The 23,017-nt window shown below is 36.2% G+C and overlaps 1 protein-coding gene across 1 annotated transcript in view; it reads right to left on the reverse strand.

The window, feature by feature from the left end:
- SCAPER (S-phase cyclin A-associated protein in the ER) overlaps window positions 1–23,017 on the reverse strand; it is a gene marked incomplete at its 3' end in the record, with an annotated part of 54,675 nt that overhangs the window by 23,345 nt on the left and 8,313 nt on the right. Inside the window, exons 3-6 of the mRNA XM_010149319.1 lie at window positions 20,417–20,487; window positions 14,348–14,545; window positions 3,195–3,295; window positions 2,846–2,962 (exon numbers count right to left, since the gene is read on the reverse strand). Of these exons, the coding sequence (XP_010147621.1) occupies window positions 2,846–2,962; window positions 3,195–3,295; window positions 14,348–14,545; window positions 20,417–20,487 (487 nt within the window). The remainder of the gene's footprint in view (window positions 1–2,845; window positions 2,963–3,194; window positions 3,296–14,347; window positions 14,546–20,416; window positions 20,488–23,017) is intronic.

A 23,017-nucleotide genomic window follows, 5' to 3' on the forward strand; every position in this document is an offset into this window, starting at 1 on the left:
ATGCAACACTCATGATGGACAAACATTTCCCACGGGAAATAAACATTCTCTGAAACCAAATTTTAACATCACAGAAACACACATATGGTTGAGTATTTACAGCTCTTCTACTGCATCTTCCTGGGTCTAGCCTGATTTAATCAAAGAACTGTAAAAAATGGGCTGCAACCATTACGAATATGAGGAGTCTAACAAAGGATACTGTCAGGAAGTCCATAAAAGGTGCAGGTTTAATTGTAAATGTAGATCACACAAATCTGTAACATACTCTGTCCCAAGGTTAAGTAAATAAAATAATAAACCTATTTTCTACTACCTACTCAGCAAAAAATAAATTGTAAATCTGGAAGCCCATTCTACTAACTCTCAGATGGTCCAAATAACACTGACCACTCAAACTTTGAATTTCTGGATGGACAAAACCGTCGTGAGTTTTTTAATTATTTTGTTCTGCTTTTTGTAAAAAGTTGCCATTGTCTGCGCAAGGTTTAGACAGACACCCATACAGTTTTATTTAAGTGAATGTAAGCAATTTTTTCTAAAACTGGAAAATGGTAACACTCGAGAAGCACATGTTCAAGAAGTGTCCAATTCCCTTCTGTAACAAGAGTCATTTTAACGGCATACAACTGATTTCTCTTCCAAGCTTTACAGCACTGACTGAAACATATTCCAGCTGCCGCATTAGCTAAAGCAAATCAAGGATAAAGAAATGGAGGTCTTGCAACTTTGAAACAAATGTGTAGAAACCCCCCATATAACCAAACCGTTCACTTATTTTAAGGTCAGTGAGATGTCAGTTTGTCATGACTTCCTATTTTTATCTAGCCAGCCATCAAAAAAACCCTGTCAGGAATAATTCCATAAATTATAAAAATATAGCTGGATGGTTTGTTTTTAATAATCCCCATTGATCCTATGGGGATGCAATACCATTTCATGCGAGGAAACCAGGAAAAGAGGCCAAGCTCCATACCCTGTCTGACAGTTCCACACAGCTGAGCAAAGAGACTGTCAGAACCGGGCAGTACGGAACAGCTTTTCCCTTGGCATAATCTCCAGGCTGCAGCTATTTACACTGAAAAGTTGTTGTCATTTATTAACGCACATTCGTGTTTAATAACCAAAGATGGACTTTAATTTTCACAATATTGATTTCTGAAGTCAATTATGCTTTTGGCATCCAAATACTTGAAAAATACTTCTGTCATTTTAAGCCTGGTGTTTGTTTGATCATTTCAATTACTGGGTCCAGGTCCTTTTCATGAAAACTAATGAACAACGTTTTCCTACTCCTCCGTAAATTATTTTATTTATAATACCCTTGTTAACTCTTCTCCAAATTTTTTTTTGCATTAATACCATTGGATACTTCTGACTGTTCCAGTTTCTAGTTTCCCTACTCCTCCTACTTTTTCAACACTTCTGAAGTGTTTGCTTTTGTGAAGAGATGAAAATGACCAAAGGTTTGAGTCATTCACTGTGAATTTCTACAGTGGTAAAACACCATCCCTTCTTCTGTCCTCTATTCCTTTCCTAATAACTCCTGGCATTCTGTCAAAAGTTTCCAACTACCAAGTGTGCCTAAACCCTCATTTTCTACCCTATTTTCTCAAGCAGACACAACATACTGTAGTTGTCTGGTGTTGCCTTGCTTTCAGACGCACAAGCAGACTAAGACAGAAGAAAAGGTTTGCAAGTCTGAAGATAGAAAATTCATCTTGTTATTAGGTGCTTCACCACACATAGTTGCTAATCATCTTCCTTTGATGGTGAAAAAACACCTCCCAAAACAATAGCAACATGTAATTAAATAGCAACATGTAATTACATGCAAAAAAAGGTTTAGCTGAAAGACATGGTTATGCTGAGCTGTTGTCTATGTTCTAATAATACATAACAAGAGCACTGATTCCACAGGATTCAAATTTTTCATTTGACTACTTGTGCATATTTTTGCCCCACCATCTTGTATTTAAGCAGACACCTCTCAAACGGTGTCAGGTAGGTATCAATACATCTAGAAAGAGACTAGCACCGTTGCAGCAATTTTTCCACCAAACACACTTCGTAGTACTTTTGTAGAAATATTTGATATTCAAAATTTAAGTGTTCAATACTGGTACTGGCTAAATATTCTAATATTACATGCCTGCTGAGGACACTGTAACCACTTATGAAACATGATAGTACGTGCTCTAGATCCCAACAACTCTGAATGAACTAAAAAACACACTTTGAGAACAATTTAAACTGGACACATACGTGCTCTCCAGAACTGAAACAGAACCAGACAGTGCTGTTCTAAACTGGTGTTTATGCATTTTTGTTGAACTGCTTTCAAACAGCCATTTTGTTTTAAGAAGTAAAAGATGCTTTATTATAGCATATAGTATGCTCTAAATCTAAACGAATGTTTGTTATTCATCAGAATCATAATAATTTCACTTTATATTCACTCTTTTTGACCTGTATTTACTTTTGCACATTCAGCTGGCTATTTGCACTGCATAAATTGCCAAAATTTTTAAATGACAATTACAGACATTTTGACTTTTGCTTTATAGTGGGAAGAGAGTATTAAACAGATAACATGAAATACATTAATTGTATTTTATCTTCAGGTCTTTGGAATGACCAGTAAATAAATATGTAACAAAGTAAGAAAAAATGAATTCCTTGATAAGATTTTCTTTTACAGACCATGTGTTTTTCTCTCACGAATGAAAATAATTGCATATATGACTTAATAAGCAGCAAAACAATATATTGGCTACTATAGAATAATAGTGTATGCCTCGAATCCTTATTCTAGCTTTAATAAACTTACGATCTAGTTTCATACCCAAAATTTAAACTTCTTCGAGCATTTGATGTCACGCTAATTCTATCTGTTGATGGACTTGGAATCACATGGCGTCCTGGAGACATTTTCTTTACTTCCCAGGCTAATGACGTAGGTCTGCAAATTCAGGAAAAAAAAGGTTAAAAATAAAATTTGCGATAATTATTCCTCTATCACCTTAAAGGAAAACCAGCACTGACAAATGCTATGAAGTATTAACACTAATTCTGTCCAAAAGGAAAATTTTCCTCCTGAAGCCCCAGAGGAAATATTACAATTGATTTTATTTGCTGAATCTGTGCTTTACAGTATTTGGATCTAGATTTTAAAAAAATGTAAATGTAATTACCTGCTTTGAGCATCAGCTTTTTCTAGCTTCTCCTGCAGCTGTATCCAGTCAATCAATGCCTTGAAGTCCCTTACATAGTTATCGAGCATCATCAGGACTTCCTGAAAAGCAACCATTACATCAACATTTGTATTTAAAAACCAATCCCCACACCCCATTAAAGGAACTGAAAAGAAAGTAGGAATTTTACTAGTCTGTAGCGCTCTCATAAAAGATAAAATCAAGGAAAACCCTGAAAGCAAAAAAGCCCAGAGAGGTAATAGTTTTATGTGACCTAATACTAAAACATTTCTCCTATCACAAAACATACACATTTTCCAAGACCTCTGCAAACACCAATGTCCAAGGTCAAAAGAGCAAAATTTGGTAAAGAAGTAATTCCTAAAATATGTAACCATTACTGTTTCAGGATTTTTTTGTCAGTTACAGTTTAAATTATGCTGGACATCATGAAATAAGCAAAACTGTCTGTAAAACCTGACAGAACTGTGGGCGACTAAAAATATCACAATTAATCTGTTTCTGAGGTAAAAATACACAAAGCCACACAAGGGCAACTGCATCAGATGGAGGGAATTCCTTCTGGAGAATCCTGGGATCCCTGCATTAGAAAAAAGTAGTTATTACGCCTCTGAAGTTCAGCAAACTATATCCTGTTCCTATGGACTTTCAAGTGTGCAGAACTTTCAAGTGATGTCTTGTACATGTTCAGACTAATGACAGGCACTCTACTGTCATGGGAGATTACCAGCACTATCGTGCTAATAAAGCACTTCTTAATCAAAACCGATTCTTATGGAGGTATTTTGAGAGGCAAAAAGAGAAAGACAACAGCATAACTGAGAAATAAACAAGATAAGCTGCAAGATGCAAAGGTTCCATTCTCTTCTCTGATTAGCACACCTTAACAAGTGAAAAAAAGTCACTAATTGCACATTATTGTCTATGGAGTAATCACATATCTAGACCTCACAAATCCAATACCCAGATTATACTTCTTCACCATTACAAACCAATTAATTTGTTACCATTTTAAAAATTATTTTGGAACTATACAGAGTTACCCGTGAATTTATGCATCTTTAGGTGAATAATCACAAAAAGCTGTAGTCATGAACATATTTTATGGCTTGAAAGATTTACACATTATCATAAAATAACACAACTGGGAAGGATCTCAAGAACAATCTAGTCCACCCCGTAATTCCTGTGTAGGATTAAACATACACTGTCAGAAATTATGTGGGAAGCTAGGAATCACTTATATTCCACCTATCAACTCAAAAATAATTTACTGAATGTGAAAAACCCACACCAGACCAACACAGCCAACAGGCGTACGACATCTCAGCAGAGCTGATTATCACCCAATGAGGCACATTAATGAGTTTTCAAAGGAGACAGTTTGAAATCACGTCAATCAGAAGTAGAAGCTTTTGTAACTACCCTTCCGAAGACAAGAAAAATGGATCCTCTCCTCTATGATGACAACATGATGAAAATAATAAAAAACCACACATGAAGCTCGAATTCTATGAAAATTTACATCAGCTTCACATGCAGAGTTTAAAACACAGACATAATTTCATGGTATAAGGACGAACACAAAGTGGTGTTGTTTTGCAAATTCTTTACATGTCAAAGTCATTCTTGCTGGTACTAAGAGAAATTTTCCGCTCAAAGCAAATAATCATTACTTAGAAATATTTTGGGAACAATTACAAATGAAAACATATTGGTTTCTAAGTGCATAACTACAAATCTTAACAGTTAATCTGTTTACTCTGAAAACAGTAGAAAGACTCTGCCACAGTACAGGTAACTAATCGACATTTTTGTAACATCATGTCCCATTCATCTTTACTTTTAATTGTCCTTCTAATGCAAAAAGGACCTCTAATGTATGCAAAATCCTTTTTCATATAAATTCTATGGATGATTATTTATTTTGTTTAACACAACTGCCAGTTTGAAAATCAGCTTCAGTTTTCATATAAGTATCCTTTTAACTAGTATGTATGACAGATCTAGAGCATATGCTGGTTGTTACAAGGGAAAAGTCACAAGAAAGTCAAACACAAGGGAAATCAAACAGAGTACCACTGCTGATGTAGAAGTTGCTCTTTGTTTTGAAATACTCCACAAAAAAAAGCTAACAAAAATCTTTCTTACAAGGCAGTTGGTTTACAGCACCAAAATAATTCTTAAGTAAAGTCTGCTACAAGAAATGAACAAGTCAAGTATTTTAGCCAGTTCTTTTTTCAGTTTCAGTAATAAAATTTCAGCTTTCTAATTCAATTCATGCCCATTTAAGTTAGCCCATACTAAGCTCTGCTGACTGTTAGTAACAATAAGAGCACAGAAAGCAAAATTTAATTCTGAATCATTTACTTTTCAAGTCTGCCACTGAGATACTCTGCACACACAAAAAAAAAATATATACGAATATGAGTTATATTTCTGAAGTTAGTTGGCAGAGGACAAAAAAAATGAAATAAATGGCTTAACCTATTTTAAGGAATGTTTAGCTACACATTATCAGAAATGATCAGAGCAGAACCATGCAGCTGTAACCCGAGTCATGTTTTACGAACAAGGGAATACAAACAAGACAAGCAGCTGGAGCGGCCCCATACTCACTGATGCACATCTTTCTCCCTAAAGCTATGAGGGCCATTTTGTCAAGCAGGATGAAGCAGAACAAAAGTGGCTCTGAAAGCGCTGTTACAGGCATCCAGATAACTACATATAGATGTACAGCTAAAATTACCAATTAGTTTACCAATTGGCTGCAACGGATTCGATTGGTTTGTAATTAATTCTAGTTACTGGCGCATACAGCAGGACGGTTGGCGCCATCCCTTTGTCCTACTGACACACAATACCGGCGTGCAGGGCTCTGGGGTCTTGGACATCAATACAGCTCTCCAGCTCACCTACGGTACCGAGTGTAGCAGATATACCCTGTGGTGCTGAAGCAGTGGAAACTTGTACCACTTGAGAAGGTGCTGACAAAAAAGAACCTTTACGGGGTAGACTAGGGCTGTGCTACAGTCAAAACAATTTTAAATCCCATTATTTTTCAAGGTCATATCCATCCCATACAATTTTTAAAGAGCCAGCTCGACCTAAGAAAGAAAGCAATGCTGTTAAAAAATCAACCCTTAAAGGAAAATCAGTGATGTAAAACTAAAAACACTCACAATAGGGCTCCTGTTTCTTTCTCCCCTCTGTTCAATTCTCTGATCAATAGTGCTGCACATCAAAAAGCTCTTTTTGTGTTCTCCCTTCTTTTCTCCATTCTCAGTCATTACTTTCGTTTCTGTAAAGTTGTACTTCTAGTCTCCTCCATTGCGTGATCATGTTAATTACTCTGCAATAAACAAGGATCTCTAATATATAGAGTAGCTATATCAGAATAGTGCTAGGTTCCTGAATCAGGACCATCTTCACTTAGGTCCTAGATAGGCCTATTATAAACCTTAAAAACAGAAGTTCACATGTTTTGGAAATCCCATAACAGCTTTGAAACACTGTCTTCTCCATTCAGTCTCCCATTCTCAAACAACGAGGAAGAAAACAGGTAAGCATGGAAGAGACTGGGATTTTAAGGTTACTACAATTCAAAATAGTAAAATGCTTTGCCAGAAACAGTAACTCGGTCACCAAATCTGGGCTTTAGCTTATTCTCAAGGCTGGAAATGTGTGTTTTATTTACAAAGTATGCATACTAGATACTGTTTCATTATCTACACCAAATATTTTAGATTATGTATTTACCAAAATAAACTCCATTTTCTCATACTGGAGTACATTTTTAGCAGGCATCAGTTCCTTCATTCTTTTTTTAAATTTATGGTTTTAAAGTTAACTGGGTGTTTCAGTAATTCGACACAAAAATTGCTTCAAAAACTTCCCTGTAGTCTTTCATACAGTAGAATCACAAACACTTAAAGCCAGCTCTGGGGTTAGGTTCAACAACGATGATTGCCAAAGGAGTTCTTACAACTTTGGGAAAGGATGAAAGGTAGCCGCTCCTCTAGCCAAAGGACTCTCATTACACCAACTTCAGTACATGGTAAATAATATTTTTAAAAAAAAAAAAAAAGGAAAGAAAACTTTAAAACAGCTGCAGAAAGGAGCAAAACAGAATAATTTTCCAGTAACTAAAGCTTTTCCAATTGGTGTATTTTTTTCAAATTCTCTCAAACTAGCCTTTCAGAAGGCACTAAGCAGCAAACTCTAGACAGTAAAGCTGCAGGAACTCATGGCCTCTTAGATCCAAGTGTTAAATGCACTGTATCTGCCCTCAGTTTGTTCCTCACTGATTCACCTACAACATGACAGCCATAATCCACTCTCTGCCATGTATGTGCTCCCGAGAAGCATAACTGTTACCAAAGTAAACTTTCTCCATAAGAATGAGTGTCGCACTCAGGGGGTACATGCAGGGACTTAAACACACCATTTACTGACACAAAAATGCAAATCTCTATCTATATCTCATAGATATATTTTATATATATGTTTGTGATGTGATGGATGAAGAGGCAGGAATAAGATTATCCAGACTGCCAACTAAAAAGCATGCCAGGTTTTCACTATCTAGCTATTATTCTAAAAGAACAGATTACCATTCTGAAAGATCTCACCCACCTCTGCCTCTGAGACTGAATGCTCAGTCATTACCCCATTTTCCTGTACTTGACAGCTGACTCATCCCTGGAAGATGACAACAATGAAAATGCAGATATCCAAAAAGAGGCAGGAGGAATGCAGACAGAAGAGATTTTCACTTGGCATTGACTGCCACAGAACAGCCACAGGGTATTTATTTAGAGAGAGACATAAACATACTCTTAACTATCTCCAAATTCAGAAATAGGAGATGTATTTTTAATAACTGAGTGGTAAGTGGCAGCCTAGCATACTTCTGACATATTCCAACTGCAGAATTAGACCTTCTCAAACAATTTGAATATATATTCCATAAAACACTATTGATCTAAAAGACTGTCTTGCGAGAAACACAGAAAAGAATTACACATGTTCTAGTATGTAAATAGTTTGCTTAGTTTTTCAGGGAAACTCACAATCACCTTGGTTTTACTGAATAAAAAGAAAATAGATTCAGTCCTACAAAAGAGAGTTCACTCTACGCTGAAATTCTCCTTCTAACTGGAAACGTTCTAGAGGTTCAAAGACGAAAGACATCAGCACAAAGTACTAAATTAATGTTCAAAATGGTTACAAAATCAATAGAAATAGATTTAATAGAGCACTCTACTGGGAAAATAATTAGCAATTAAAAGAATTCAGGTGTAAAAAGGAAAATATGCTGAAAAAACTTAATTAAAAACCACAGATTTTGCAGTTTGGGCTGTTGGGGTTTTTGGTTGCTTTGGGGGGGATTGTGGAGGTCTTTTTTGGTTGGGGTTTTTTTGGTTTGTTTTGGGGTTTTTAATTCCTTTGGAAAGCCAAGATATTTTTTTCACTCAGAGGAATCCAGAACCCTGGAACAAGCGTAACGTACCTAATGTACCTCTAATACTTAGAGGCCTATGTTGAAGAAGTAAATTACTTTGTAATCCTTCTTGGCACACCCTTCTTGGGGTTTGCAGTACAAGGGACGAAGTGGAATTCACATATAACAAATTACCTCCCCCAAAAAGCCTTAAGTATCAAACCCTGACTCTGTATTTTTACCTCCCTGGAACCAGGTACTTTTCACATTTATAAAACTGAAAAGTAGGGCGAGGCAGGAGGAAATCAGAACTTACCCTCCAAAAAAAAGTTAAATGGATAGAGTGGAATTGGCTCTTATCAGCAGAAATAGGATCAAGATCCTGTTTGGATCAACTGGACCATTACACTGAATTACTGCAGATTTCCTACTCGCTGAAGTTAGGAAAATCTTGGTTTTCCTAGCTTCAGCTCCAACACATTTAGAAACAGTTTCATTTTCTTGGCTGTCTGAAAAGTGAGTAATCAGCCTGGATGGGCATGGGTCTCCGTTTGCACACATAGATTGAAATCATTAGAATTAGCATACCCGGAACCAAAAGCAGCCCTCACAAGAGGTCCTCAGCAAGAGATGCTAATGAAGTAAGTTCCCCTCTCCTTCTGGGAGGTCTTCGATCAACTGAAACGCTCTCACCGATATCACCCTGATTGGAAGGCCTTAACTACCGTGGTTTCAGCTGGTTCTTTCACATAACATCATCATGCTACATGTCACATCTTTTAAAGGACAGGTTTTACCAACCTCTAGGGTATCTTGTGCTGACTATGAGAATCAGAACAGCAGAATTTCATGGCTGAATTTTCCATTTCATAAGAGAGAATAAGAATATGAAGCAGAATGAAACTGTTTTCACTGAACTATACTCAAGGTAGATTGATTTAAGAATGCATCTGTAAGCTTTAGAAACAAGGAAACTACCTTTTGTAAAATCTTTCAGAAATACAGCACTAAGTAATGCTAGGTGAAAAGACAGAAGTTTGTGCAGGCACTAAGTAAGGCTAAACAGTAACTTAAAAAGAATATAGTACTAAATTCTTATGTAATAAAATTCAGCTTTCTTGAAAGAAAAAAAACAGCTGAAGTCATTAATTCATCCTAGGAAGAAAAAACACAGCAAATAAATTTAAAGTATTTTGAGATTCTTCTACATTTACTGTACCCTTAGTTGCTGGATCCAGTTGCTCAAACTCTTTCAATAAGAGTTTTATATAAGTGTGGGGTGTGTTGTTTCTATTTTATATATCCACACACAAATATATAAGTATATAAAGAAGCTCAGTTGCGACACGTAAATAGACCATAAAGAAGCAGCAGAAGACACATTTCTCTGTTGCATTAACCAAAATTCTATTGGCCAAAATTGACTAAGAACCTGCCTTCCTCCACCTAGAAATAATTTTGGGTTTAATTCCTTTAGCGTAAAGAAAGAGTTTTAAAGGCATTACTATTTCTTTTCTGCTTAAGCCAGCCACCCAAACCTAGAAAATACTAGCTAATAAAATATTCCTATAAACATCAGACACACAGAATCTTAATTAATGTATAGAATATCCATACATTTTGCATTTTCAATTGTTGAATGTTATAGCCAAATCTATTACAATATATCTAATCTCTATCACTGTTGCACAAACTGACTTATGTACAGTAAGATGATGCTTCAACTTGAGAACTCTTTTAGAAATAATTCAGCATGTTCATTATATCTTTATATACAAACCATTAAAGCCGTATCTATATACATGATTTGAGAGTTCTCAATTCCAAATCAATAGCAAAATACCAACTTCAGCAGTGCCCAAAGCTGAGAGAAAATATACACAACCACTGATCCTCTTACACACATTTTCACTGTTTGTATCCTTACCACAACCCTTTCGTCTGCAGTTTCAACCACAATCAGCCACTAGAGCCCTGTCCGATTTGGGAGCATCAAACACTATCTCCAGTGACAACGTAATCAATAAAACTATACCAACTTGTTAGAATACGAGTGCAAAAGGTACAAAATAAAATTAAATTAAAAATAACCCACACTGACAGAAATTGTCACATTTCATTTTTACAGAAATCTTCTTTAAAGACATTCTTTATACAACTCAAAAGTTTAAATAGAATGGCACATGCCCATTTGACCAAGACATAAGATATCACTTAAAAAGTTGAAATTAAGGAAGTTTTTGATAGCATTGATTTATCTTAACAAGGATTTTTCAAAATTTCACTTTTGCTTCCTTATTAAATATTGTTTCTTTTCTATGTCCAGTAGTAAAAATCAATAAATTACTTCACAAAAAGAGTTAGCGAGATATGCCAAATGAGTCTGAAATGTACATGAGGCCATATGGAATTCTCATTTATCAAAATCCTCTCAATTCTTTAGGTATAGCAGAAATGCATTAATCCATTTTCAACTGAGCTGTTGTGTCTGTTGTCTTCTCTTGTAACATTTTAACTAGTAGATACTTTTCTATGTATTATAAAAAGTTTGCAAAAAAGCAACATAAAAGTGAAACTAATCCATTCTCATTTGTAGCATGAGCTTTAGTAAAAGTTTATTATAAATGCAATTTTCATCTTAAAATTAAAAATATTCAGACCAGTACTGTCATACATAAAAATGGAAAATGCATAATAATTAGCTGAACTCCTCCTGCCCAAAGAGAAATAGAAAAAACCCAAACCAACAAACAACCAACCACTCACCACAACAAACCACCAAGCAAATTAAAAAAAAAAAAAGCCTAGGTGGTTCTGCAGACTGTGGATCTAGTGGAGCCTGTTTTCCCTTGATCTCCCTACTGGTTTCTCTGGTGACAGAAATTACCATAATGACATACAACTCAATTAATTCTTATTAAAAAAATAAAGTGAACCCCCCACCCCCCCCCAACAAAATAAAAACAACCACACACACAACCCCTCTTCCCTTGTTTGGTGCATTCACGTTCTCTTGTTCTCTGAATTCCCTGGTGTCTAATAAAGATTGAGTGGCAGTTTTCTGCAATGTGAATCTTCACAGGACGTCTTCCTCCGAGCTGGTCATCTACTCTTATGAAGTCTGTGACGACTAAAGTAATTTACATTTGTCCACCAATATTAAAATGACTTTGCATCCTTTCAAGCCTGCACATTAGACCAACTGGAGCTGTCCCTGGAATAACACTCAGAACCTCGCTACAGCCATCCTTCCAGCCACAGTAGACACCCAAGATGACAGAACAGGCAATCTAGATTCTGTTCACTGCTTTAAAACTTTCGAGCAGCACCAAAAGGCACAGCCAGACATCTTGCAAGATCTCACCAGGCACCATCAGCACAGTCAGTACAAAATATGAAATCTGGTGCTTGGGAGTAACGTGACAGCAACGTACACAGGGCTACCAAAGCCAAGGCAGTAAAACGAGTGTTTCAGAGAGGCAAACGCTTGTCATTCACCTGAAGTGAGTTGCACATGAACACACCGTCATGGCCAAACTGAAGACTGATTTAAGTCATTTTTAAGGTAGGACATAGGCTTCGTACTATGCTTGAATTATTGAAACAATGTCCTGTGAGTGCTTCTTAATAAATACCATTTGCCAACTGAACTCTGAGACTAAATCATTATTTTAATTTATGAACTCCTAAAAGGTTGAGGTACTACAGCGAACGCTTTCTGTATATTCCGTAATATGAAAGCTGCACTTAGACTAAGACATTTCAATTGACGGAGGACAGCAAGCTCTGGCTTTTCAAGATCAGAGGTGAGAAGACTTGCAGTCTCCCCACCAATATTCCACCCAAAACTGAAACATACCTCCATGCTAATCACGAGTTTGATCACTCCCTAGTTGAAGCCTACGCACGTAGTACCAAAAGTAATATATGCCTGCCTATGAAGAGTTACGTAAAGCACTCGCTTTAAAAGGCAGCAGTTAAAATATTCTGCTGGAAGTGGTTAGCTAGAACACATTGACAACTTCACCTCTGGTAGAAACTGGACTGTATCTGTCAACAATATCCACCGAAAAGTAAAAACAACAATCAGTGGAATTGATAGAATGAAACATTAGTAAAAATAATTTGAAATATTCAACAGTTTTATACTTCATAGCTTAATCAACAGAAATTTTAGTGATTTATAAAAAGTAAAAATAATCACCATTTAACAGTAACCTTTAAAAGAAAAATCTCACAAACAACAGACCATAGCACAAATGCATACAGCTACTCCAGTAAGGCACTTCTTTGTGCTGAGAAGAAAGATCTTTTAAAAGGTCAAGGCAACATGAATGTCACACAGGTTTTACAACACATGACATTGGACTCCCCTGTTTACTCATTTCTGGTTTTTTCTACCTCTGTTTTGCAAACAAGTAATCTGATACACACAGATACATACATGGTTGTCAAGCATCTACTAAAATGAAGACTTTTAGGCTATGTAATATCTCGATCCAAGAACAGCTCAAGTAGCACGACTGAAATGCTAAATGATATCTAACACCAAAAATATGTGATAATGATACAAATACGGTTCTGTTCTTTCAGTCACTAAAGTTTAAAATGGTAATCTAATTACAATGCAAGGCTGACTGATTTTCTTAAACCAAAAAATTCTCCAGAGAAGCTTCCTGAGGAGGAAGACAGTTCAGTAACAAAATGCTAAATTGTGTTAGACCAACCAGCGTTTTGGAAGCCTCTAGCTACTGTTCAGTTTTCAAACCTGCTTTCAATGAAATGCATTTGTACGCTAATCTCAAAGTCAATTTGGCCGTGTCTTATTACAGCAGAGTACTAGATGCATATGATAAGAAAAAAGTTTACTTAAATTGATACATGTAATATTTTACAGTGATTAGATAATCATTTCCAGAATGTGTTGAGTTTTCAGCCATGTTTAATATGAAGACAGAAGTCGTATCTTAAACATTTCTCTTATAATGCATTCTTCTGGCTTCCCTTCACGTTCGCAATAAATTCCATTTCTAAAGAATGAATGATTTTTATTAAATGACAATGGTCTTTCTACAGATATACTAGAAAATCATCATAAAACATAAAACAGATACACAAGCTATTACAAACACAGGTTATTCAAAATCAGGAAGCACGCCTTACAGAGACATCCCAACCAGACATTGTTTACACCTGACCACCAATTGCTTTCTTAACACTGCAGAGAGAATTAGAAGAGTGGTAACTATCACTGCAGAAAGGGAGCAATGTATAATTAAGCCACTTCACTGGAAGCAAACAAATGTGAAAAGGGTTGAATCACAACAGTGCCATCTACAGTAAAGAACATTACAGGGAAAAAAAAACCAAACCCTGTTCAGTCAGAAAATTAAAAAACAATTAGAACTCAATAAGCAAAAACTCATTTAATCAAAAAACTGAGAGCTAATAACATTCACATCATTATAAGCTTTATACACGTCAAAAATTACTCGGTGCCTAAAATGAAAGTATCTTCTGAAATCTGAATAAATATACCATCAATTTTCCTATTTGCAGGCCTTGACTAAATGCAAATCAAAAAGTATCATGCTTCTAAACTCTAATTCCTGATTTGGCTTTTCTGTAAAGTATAAAAAAGTACGGTAAGAGCCATGTGACAACAGGCACAGAACAGCTGAAGGCTTACCTTGCATTCTACTACGCTCTGATCCGATTCACATGTAACATAGATTTCATCAACCGCCCGTCTGAGATTGTCAAAAAGAAAGGCCCAGTATCGAGCTCGCAGATCAACTTTTCGAGGCTGTCTTGTTTTTGTTGGGCTTTTGTCAAAGTTTTTATCCCCAGCTGCTGCTGCTGTTAATTTACAGTCCATGGCAGCGTTCTGAAAAAAGGAAAAACAAGAAACAGAAGTAAGGTAAGGGGTTGTATTTCTGTGCAACACACATTTTTTCAACATACTCAAACACTTGTAAACAAGATATTTTTCACTGAAGACTACATCATCCAACTGACTAGGGTTTTTTAAAACACCCTTTCTTATCATAAAAGTAGGCAGCAGGTATGTAGAACTAGATTCTGTTTAACATTCATAACCCAACATTCACATTGCACAGCAGTACAAGGTATTCTGCCTTTTAGAAATTGTAACTTTCCAACGTGCTAATTACATATCCTGTATTACCTATTCTGACAAGTATGTTCATCCAGAGATGAAAATAACCTTTTACTAATAAGCATACCAGCAATATCCCATCACAGTTAAATTCTATTACCGAGACATTACATATGACTTTATCATTTTTAAACCCTCATTCTAATATACGAGCATTAACGTCAGTGAAATGCTGATGCGGCTAGCCCTTTGATCAATATGTTATGGCTACACTGCAGAGGAGATGCCAGCAAGCAATGAATTAGTTACAGAAGGAAGCTTTCACACTTTAGAAGACTACTTGCACTAAGATTTCCACTCACCATATTGGTAACTTTGCAAGCTCAATTCAACCCAATGTAAGTGCTGTGCCAACGTATGTAGTTGCTCCTACTCGCAACAAGTCTGAAAGTGTCCTCATGCTGGTTTAAGTTGTAATTTAACAGCTTTAACTACAACAAATCTGTTCTGATTTTTTTAATATGCAGACCAACTGATGTAATACAACTTTGGTGCACAGATGCAGAGGACTGCCAATATGCTAAATGTGATGGGAGCAGAGGGAGAACATCCAACTCTCCTCACAAACCCTGGCATAGACAGGAATCACTACGTATGTACTTGGAAGTACTGTCGTGCCACCTCAGTGCTGTGTATCTGTTGACCTTGTGCATTCTGCTTAGTCACCCATATGGAGACACGTCTCCTTGACTCAGACAGACTGTCAATCATCTGCACAGGACCTGCCAAAGGATTCTGAAGCATGCCTATTTGGCTGAAAATACCAAATCAGCACTTGGCCCCATCACACTGTCCTTATTAAACTTGAAATTCTCACCCACAACAACAAGAAAACCAGAAAAATCCTGCTACCATGCCAGGCTTCTATATGCCTCTGTATCACAGAGAAGCCAGGTGGATAAGCACCTCCAGTAAACCTGACATGATGCCCAGCTGTGTGCTACTTTGTGATGGAGGTATTAGCTACATGCTACCATAGTCTGGTTCTTGGTTGATTGGTTTGCTTGGGTTTTTTCATTAATGCATACATATTAACAGCACCTTTAATGCAGTTTTGATACCCTGGTCCACTGTAGCAGAGACCTCCAGAAAACTAATTCCTACCGGAGCACACCTGTAGGAATTACTGCAAAACTTCATCCTAAAAATTACTTTTGGTGATTGAATAAAAAACAATCAAACCTAATATTGCACAAGCCAGTACAGAGAGTTTATAATCACAATATCCAATCACTAACTAGAAATACTGTAAATAGCAAAACAATTGACTGGGATTCAAGCCTTTTGGTCCTCACTGTAGAAAGCTGGGAAACATTATTTCTTTGGGCCAAAAGATGAGTTTAATGGCAGGTAAGACTGTACTTGGAGGCAGAGAATCCAGAAAAGTCATTATAGACTACAGGCAATATAAGACAATCAGGACTGTAGCATAGTTTTGGAAGGACTTGTATACTAAAGTACTTTTAAGGAAGAGCTGTAATATGTAATGATGAAATATATAGAATAGAGACCCAAAGACCGTACAAAGTCTAGAGGAAAAGTTCCTCATTCTCCTTAAGAGAATTTTTTTGTGTGTGTAGATTCCTCCTGAATACCAACAAATTGTGCCAAAGCTACAAAACATTCCCTGCATGCTTAAGACACATGTAAATTAACTCATATTTCTCATGCTCAAATTACAGAATGGGAAAGTAGAAAATAACCAAATGATTTTTCAATCACCGTATTTAAGAATAAAAATGCCTTTCTTCTCCAGATTTTAGGTGCTTTATTTGATAAATTCACACCATAAACACAGCTTCCCATCTAAAACCATCACACAAGGAACTCTGATGCGAAGACAGAATCTGCAAAACTGTTTAGCCAGAGCCCCATGTCTTCAGCAGCCACCCCCTCTGGGTTCCAGTCTGCTTATTCCCTGCCAGTGCTCTGACTACCAGCACCACACTGCATAAACACAGACAATTGCCCTTCGTAATTAGCATAACCAAAAAATGGTTATGCTCTCACCTGTGCTTGTGTTCGGATTCTGATTTTTCTGTAAGAAGGAGAAGAATGGGAAACTGATTTACTACAATCACACTAACATCTCTGCTACCCTTACATATATCTCAAAATGCTCCAAGTGTACTCCAGATGAACCCCAGCTAATGTATGCACAAGAGATGTTTAGAAAAGATGCATGTCATAAACAACCAATGAACAGGAATTTCAGAAGGGTTTCATATGTCAGAGTATTTAATATTTTTTCTTCTATGACATGAGAGTCACCTCTTAAAGAACAGCTTGGAGAAAAGATGCTCCTTAGCTGATGCCTTGTATATAAAACTTTAAAGCAAAGCTTATACTGGCTAATTTACAGCTCCTGTAAAAGTTTTACAGTTTATAATGACACAACCTTAACTGCAGAACCATAAATAGCTATATTAGAAGAATAGTGCTACCTTTTGCTGCCTGTATTTATGAAATATGACCTTAGTAGAGTGATTAGATTTCGACTCATTCAGCTAATACTGTTCACATGAAGGATCGGTTGTTTTGGAATGGGAACCATGCATAATCCCCACTACTGGAAAGATACATTTGAAAATATATCTTCAAGACAGCACCATGGAATATGTTTGGATATTTAGCAATAAATGTTATCCATCTACTACATTTGGCATCCATTTATCATCTTTCTTATATGTCAGCCATATTTTAATTAGGAAATCAGCATGTTGAACTGTAGCAGTTCCATTATTACCCCTGCAAGCAGATTTCCAGTGTCTAAGTACAACCTAAGCAACGTTTACAGTTACTCACATTCCAGTACAAGACCTTTGAATGGACGCAAAACCCTGAACTACCAAATTTCTTGTAAATCCAATCACACAAGCAGGTAAGCATTTAGTAGTTGGTTAGTTAACAGAAATAATATTTTAAATTCTTGATGTAAGTCAGGTACATTTGAACGTGTCACAGCCTGGTTATGCCACTCAAGGAAACAGAATTAAATTTTCTGAGAAGAACCTAAATCATGTCCCACATTTTACACTTCAAGCTCCACAAATTCAAGGAAAAAAGATCAAACCCAGCAAGCTACTCTCAAATTCAATCAAGTTCGGCTGCCACCAGCTCTACTGAAATGAAAGCCAGTACTCCCTTAAATTTAAGATTTGCAGCAGACTACTTTTAACATAAAGTTACTACTTATATTTTATACAGACTGCTATACTCCATACAAATGTTTAACGCAAGCAAAATTTCTGAGTTAAACTGTATACTGTCCAGCAGAATCTTTACTTGTAAGCATCCTAAGTAAATTTTCTAATGAATCAAACTAACCTTTCACTATGAAAAGCAAGAAATGCTGGGTTAGGTACAGATTCTCAAGACTCTAGTTTCTGTGCTAATGTACAGTACTAGCTTTATTATTCATCCTCCCTGGAAATAAGTTTTAATTAAACAGTATTTATCAGAAGTATGTACTTTAGACCAGACCATATCTTCCAGTGCCATGCTCAGGTTGAGTGTGCTACAATAATGAAACCCAGTTTCTAGAGATTATAATCTCTCAATCTCTCTGGTATTCTGAGGGAAGATAAGGGCACAGGACAAAAATATTTCTAACAGTGTAGTCTGAAGAATGGTAAGGCAATGACGCCACATCTTCACCAAGGTGCTATGCCCAGGCCACATAAACACCACCTACGTCCTTGTGCCTAGTACTTCCAACTAACTCTCAGCAGATTTTTCACTGTGGTTAGCAGAGGCACAAGTCTCTTTCCACTGGCAGGACACAAGGACACAGAACTAAGTTTTTCTAAGCAGAGTTCTAAAGGTCCAATCCTGCAAATTTCCAGAGATCACTCTTAACTGGATATAATTACTTATTTTTAAATCTTCCAAGTGATCTCAGAGCCCTTAGCCTTTGACAATACTGACAATACTTATTTGAAATGTAATCTATGTTCAACAATTTTGCAGTGATTCAGAAGGGCTAGTTCTAATTTGTAGTGATAGTTCAAACTTGCAACTGCAGAAAATGCAGAGCTTTTGTGCCTCTGAAGTTAAGAAACATGGGAATATTCCTTCTTACATCTCAAGTACTTCAGTGTGGATGATGAAAGTGACATAAAAACTGAATCTTCTTTTTTTTTCATTTCCAAAATAGTTCCTGTAACTTGCCCTGGAGTTCTGGAAAGCATGAAGTCTATGTTTATTCTCAGAACGCCAAAATGTATGGAATATAGATTTGCCAGCACCCTACTGAGAAGAAGATGAGGTTGATAAAATCCTATGAAAGAGTTCTTGTTAGTTTATTTTCCTAAAATTAGTGGTCCATTTGTATGTAAAGGAAAATTGAAACTGAAGGCTCAACAAAACTAAACAAAAAAGCCACCAACGTACAGCAGTATCCAGTGTCTGAAATGCAGCAGAAATAAAGGTGCTGGATGCCAAACCGAAGTGCCAAGATGCACAGGCACTCAGCAGTTCATTTCAAACCTTAATTGTACCCACTCGAAATGCACTATTTCTACAATATAGTTTTAGGACAGCAATCCCACACAGAGACAATGAATAATAATCAAGTATTCTTCTGAAAACTCAGTATTTACATAATTCCCAAGTGAATAAAATTGACAGAACCCAAACTATGTAGCACATAACTCTTACACCCCAAATGTTCTGAGGGTAAATCCTTATAGGGAGCCCCAACTACATCAATAAAATTTCACCTTCACAGAACAAGAAAACCAGGATACACAGTGTTTTTAATAGACTAGTACATGAAGAGAGAACTCAGGGTTAATAGTTGCTAAATAAAACCGAGAAAGCAGCATGTCTATGTCTTATAGATGCAAGTATACCTCTATGGAAGCAGAACTTTTTTTTCCCCCCAAAAAATAATATCTTCCATGTGCCATATTATCAAAATCTGACAGATTGTCACAGAATACTAAATGGCTAAAGCCATACTAATGGCTAAATCCATTAATCAAAGAAAAGCAACTGTTAAAAATATTAAACATGAGGAAAGATTGAGGCATTACGTTATTAATGTAATCAAGACTCTCAGTCACACAGGAAAACCATGAATAAAAATAAGCACAGTTTCTCCTTGACACTTCTCATCTGAACATGCTTTCCAGTCATAACTCCAGAAATGTTACTCACCTGCACTAAGTTTTTCCAAAATAGGCTACATTGACTTCAGCCATTAACATATGAGGTCAAGAATTAAAGCATTTCCTTAAATTAGAAACTGGACAGAAAGGTATCGTTTGTATAAGCAGCATGCTTATAGGAAGAATATCCTGTATCATTTTACGGAACAGCACTTTCCTTGAAATAACTTCAATGCCACAAAGTCATGCATCCAGGGGTTAGGAAGCACCAAAAGTAAAGACTGAGGCAGATAACCTAAATTCTGACATTTTTTAACTTCTGAATATTTGACTTTGAAACTTTTATGCCTTAAAAATACAATGTATGCAGAGTTTTATATTAGTATTTTTCAGCCAACAATGTATCAGTGATATCGCAAAACATTTTAGTGGCATAAATTTTATGTCATAATAAAAAATGAGCAGATACCGGTTTTGCCGTCTTGTGTGTTCCTTGAGTCAATCTCTTTGTTTTTCCACCAGCATGCCATTTTGATTTTCCTGTGGGAAAGCAACTGTTTTAATCAACAGTAACAATTTTAATGAGATAAAGCATTCTAAAATACACATCTCATCTTGCAATGTACTGATACAGGCAAAATATACCAGTTGAGGTTTGTTAAACCTGTATATTCAAAATATATATTCCACAGTTCAGAACGTAGATAATACCAGAAAATACACAGAAAACGAAAAAAAATTACCAGGAAAGGCAAAAATTGCAGACTTCATTAAACAAGGATAATATATCTTGAAGTGCTCAGTGCTTCTGAAAATCATATCATTACAATCTACATGTCAAATATGATACTAGTTTTCTGTATATGTTTTTAAAAAATTGAAGTCTGCTCTTGAATGACTGTTCAATCAGATATTACAGAATTAAAACAAGGAATATCTTTCTTAGGAAAAACAATTGTAATAGTTCAGTTTTTCTCAAACTGTTCAAGCAACCTACCAGTAGATTTAGGTATTTTCTGCCATGAAAGATGGGGAAAACTTGGACTAGATTGAGTTCACCTACATTTAGGTAACCAAAGAAAGAGAGAAAAAAACATGCATAGAGCACGAGTCAGTCCCCTAAAGATCTGAAATGCCTTCTCAAATGTACCTGTCTCCCTCCACTGCTTATATGAAGTGACTTTAGTAACTACACTTCCAAAATCAGTTTAAATTCCCACAGTCAGAAATAATGATTTCAGGTCTCAGTGCCCTAGGAGTGGCAATTTCTCAACTGATTAAGTTATCTTTGCATAGACAGAACTGTGTTACCCTAGACCTACCTGACATTGTCTGCATTTAAACTTTGAGATTTACTCAGGGGTAATTAAAAAAAAAAAGTTTTATTCCTCCAACTTTGTATCTAACTTGCACAACACGAAAATCACAGGATCCAATTATCAAAAATATAAGCAAGTTAAGACAAAATACTAACTATGGCAAGAGTACTCTCCAGCACAGATTACATCTAAGTAAAAGTTTCAAGATTACTTAGCTGGAAGAAGCCAAGCAAATGAAGGCAGTAATTGCATATAGTTCCTTCCTAGACCATGGAGATCACTCTTCAATTGTCCAGTTGAGTTTTTAACAGTTCTTAGGCCAAATTCCCTAACAGAGTCCAGCTGTTTTACATTGCACTGGTTATGTAAAGCAGCTGTAAACCTGTCTTAATCAAGCAGTTGTACAGCTGGTTTGCATCATTGGCTGTTGCAGAGAACAAGGCCTTTAATTTTAAAACAAATTAAAAATTATTTGCTTGATAATTCATTTTTTAAATGCTACATTAGCCAAAACAACAGGTACAAATTAGTATATTGAACTCAATATAGCAGCAGTCAGGAAAAAATTTGATTTGGCTACTCTACGTATAAAAACTTCCTATTCGCTAAAAAGCTTAACTGCACATCAGTTCCATGTCAGAATTAAGATAACTGAAATATTTCAATCACAAAGTCTGTCTTCCGACATGATTTACATTCTGCTAAGACAAGATTTTGAATGCAATGGCATAAAGAACTTGCACAGTGAGAAGGCTTACAAACAAAAATGGGTATGTTAAAATATAAAAAGGGCAGATGAACACAAAAAATACTGCAGCCTCTTTAGATTCCACAAAAAACAGGATACTAATCCATCATCTAAGAACTGGGAAATGTATGCACAAGCCCCCTTTAAAGACAAAACCATGTTTTCAGAAACTTTCTATATAAGGCAGACATTTACTGAAAACATAACTTAGGTAAACACCAGGTTTTGCAAATTTAAAAGCAAACAGTGTGGGGCAAGGACTAATTTTTTTCTTAAGTTGCAATAGCCCAAAAGTTTTATATTTCAGCAGCAGACACATTTATTAACTTTATTATTCTTTTCCTTCTAATAAGTGCCAGTTATTAGAAGACATCTTCCCTTTTCCTTTTGCCCTTCTATATCTGTAAGTGGTGACCACACAAGAGCACTGCTAACGGTTAGGTGTATGTTCAGTGACTGCTGGTAGAGAGCTACACAATACCAGCATTGCTGCAAGATGTATAGGAATTCAATGACACACGAAGGGCATTACCTGCTAGGAATTTACTGAATTTTAAGGAAAGAACAATAGAGACTAAAGATAATCATCTCATTAGCTATTTAAGTTGCCAATGTGAAATATCTAAACCAGCAAAGTTTTGTGGCATTCATGGAGCTACAGTCATATTTTACGCCTGAAGTCCATTTCCTCTCTGTCTGGAAATTAAATATGAAGCACACAGGGTTTGTGATTTGTGAAGGCTTCCTGTCACAAAAAGCTGAGGTGCTAGTATCTCCAAAAACCAAAAAGCCATTGACAGCTTTTGAAAATAGTTTAACTTTTACACTAACAATCTCAACAATCATCCCTCTCATCTGGATAGTTCTACTGCTACAGGAAATGTGGGAATCACCTTTAAATTTAGTAATTATTAGCCCTCATTTCTGTTCTCACCATGGCAGAAACCAACTGTGTATGTTCTTTCAGTCCCTTTGACAATGTTCGTATCAGACCTTCAGCAGG

Source organism: Eurypyga helias, unplaced genomic scaffold, assembly GCF_000690775.1.
Source record: "Eurypyga helias isolate BGI_N326 unplaced genomic scaffold, ASM69077v1 scaffold14413, whole genome shotgun sequence".
NCBI classification, from domain to species: Eukaryota; Metazoa; Chordata; class Aves; order Eurypygiformes; family Eurypygidae; genus Eurypyga; species Eurypyga helias.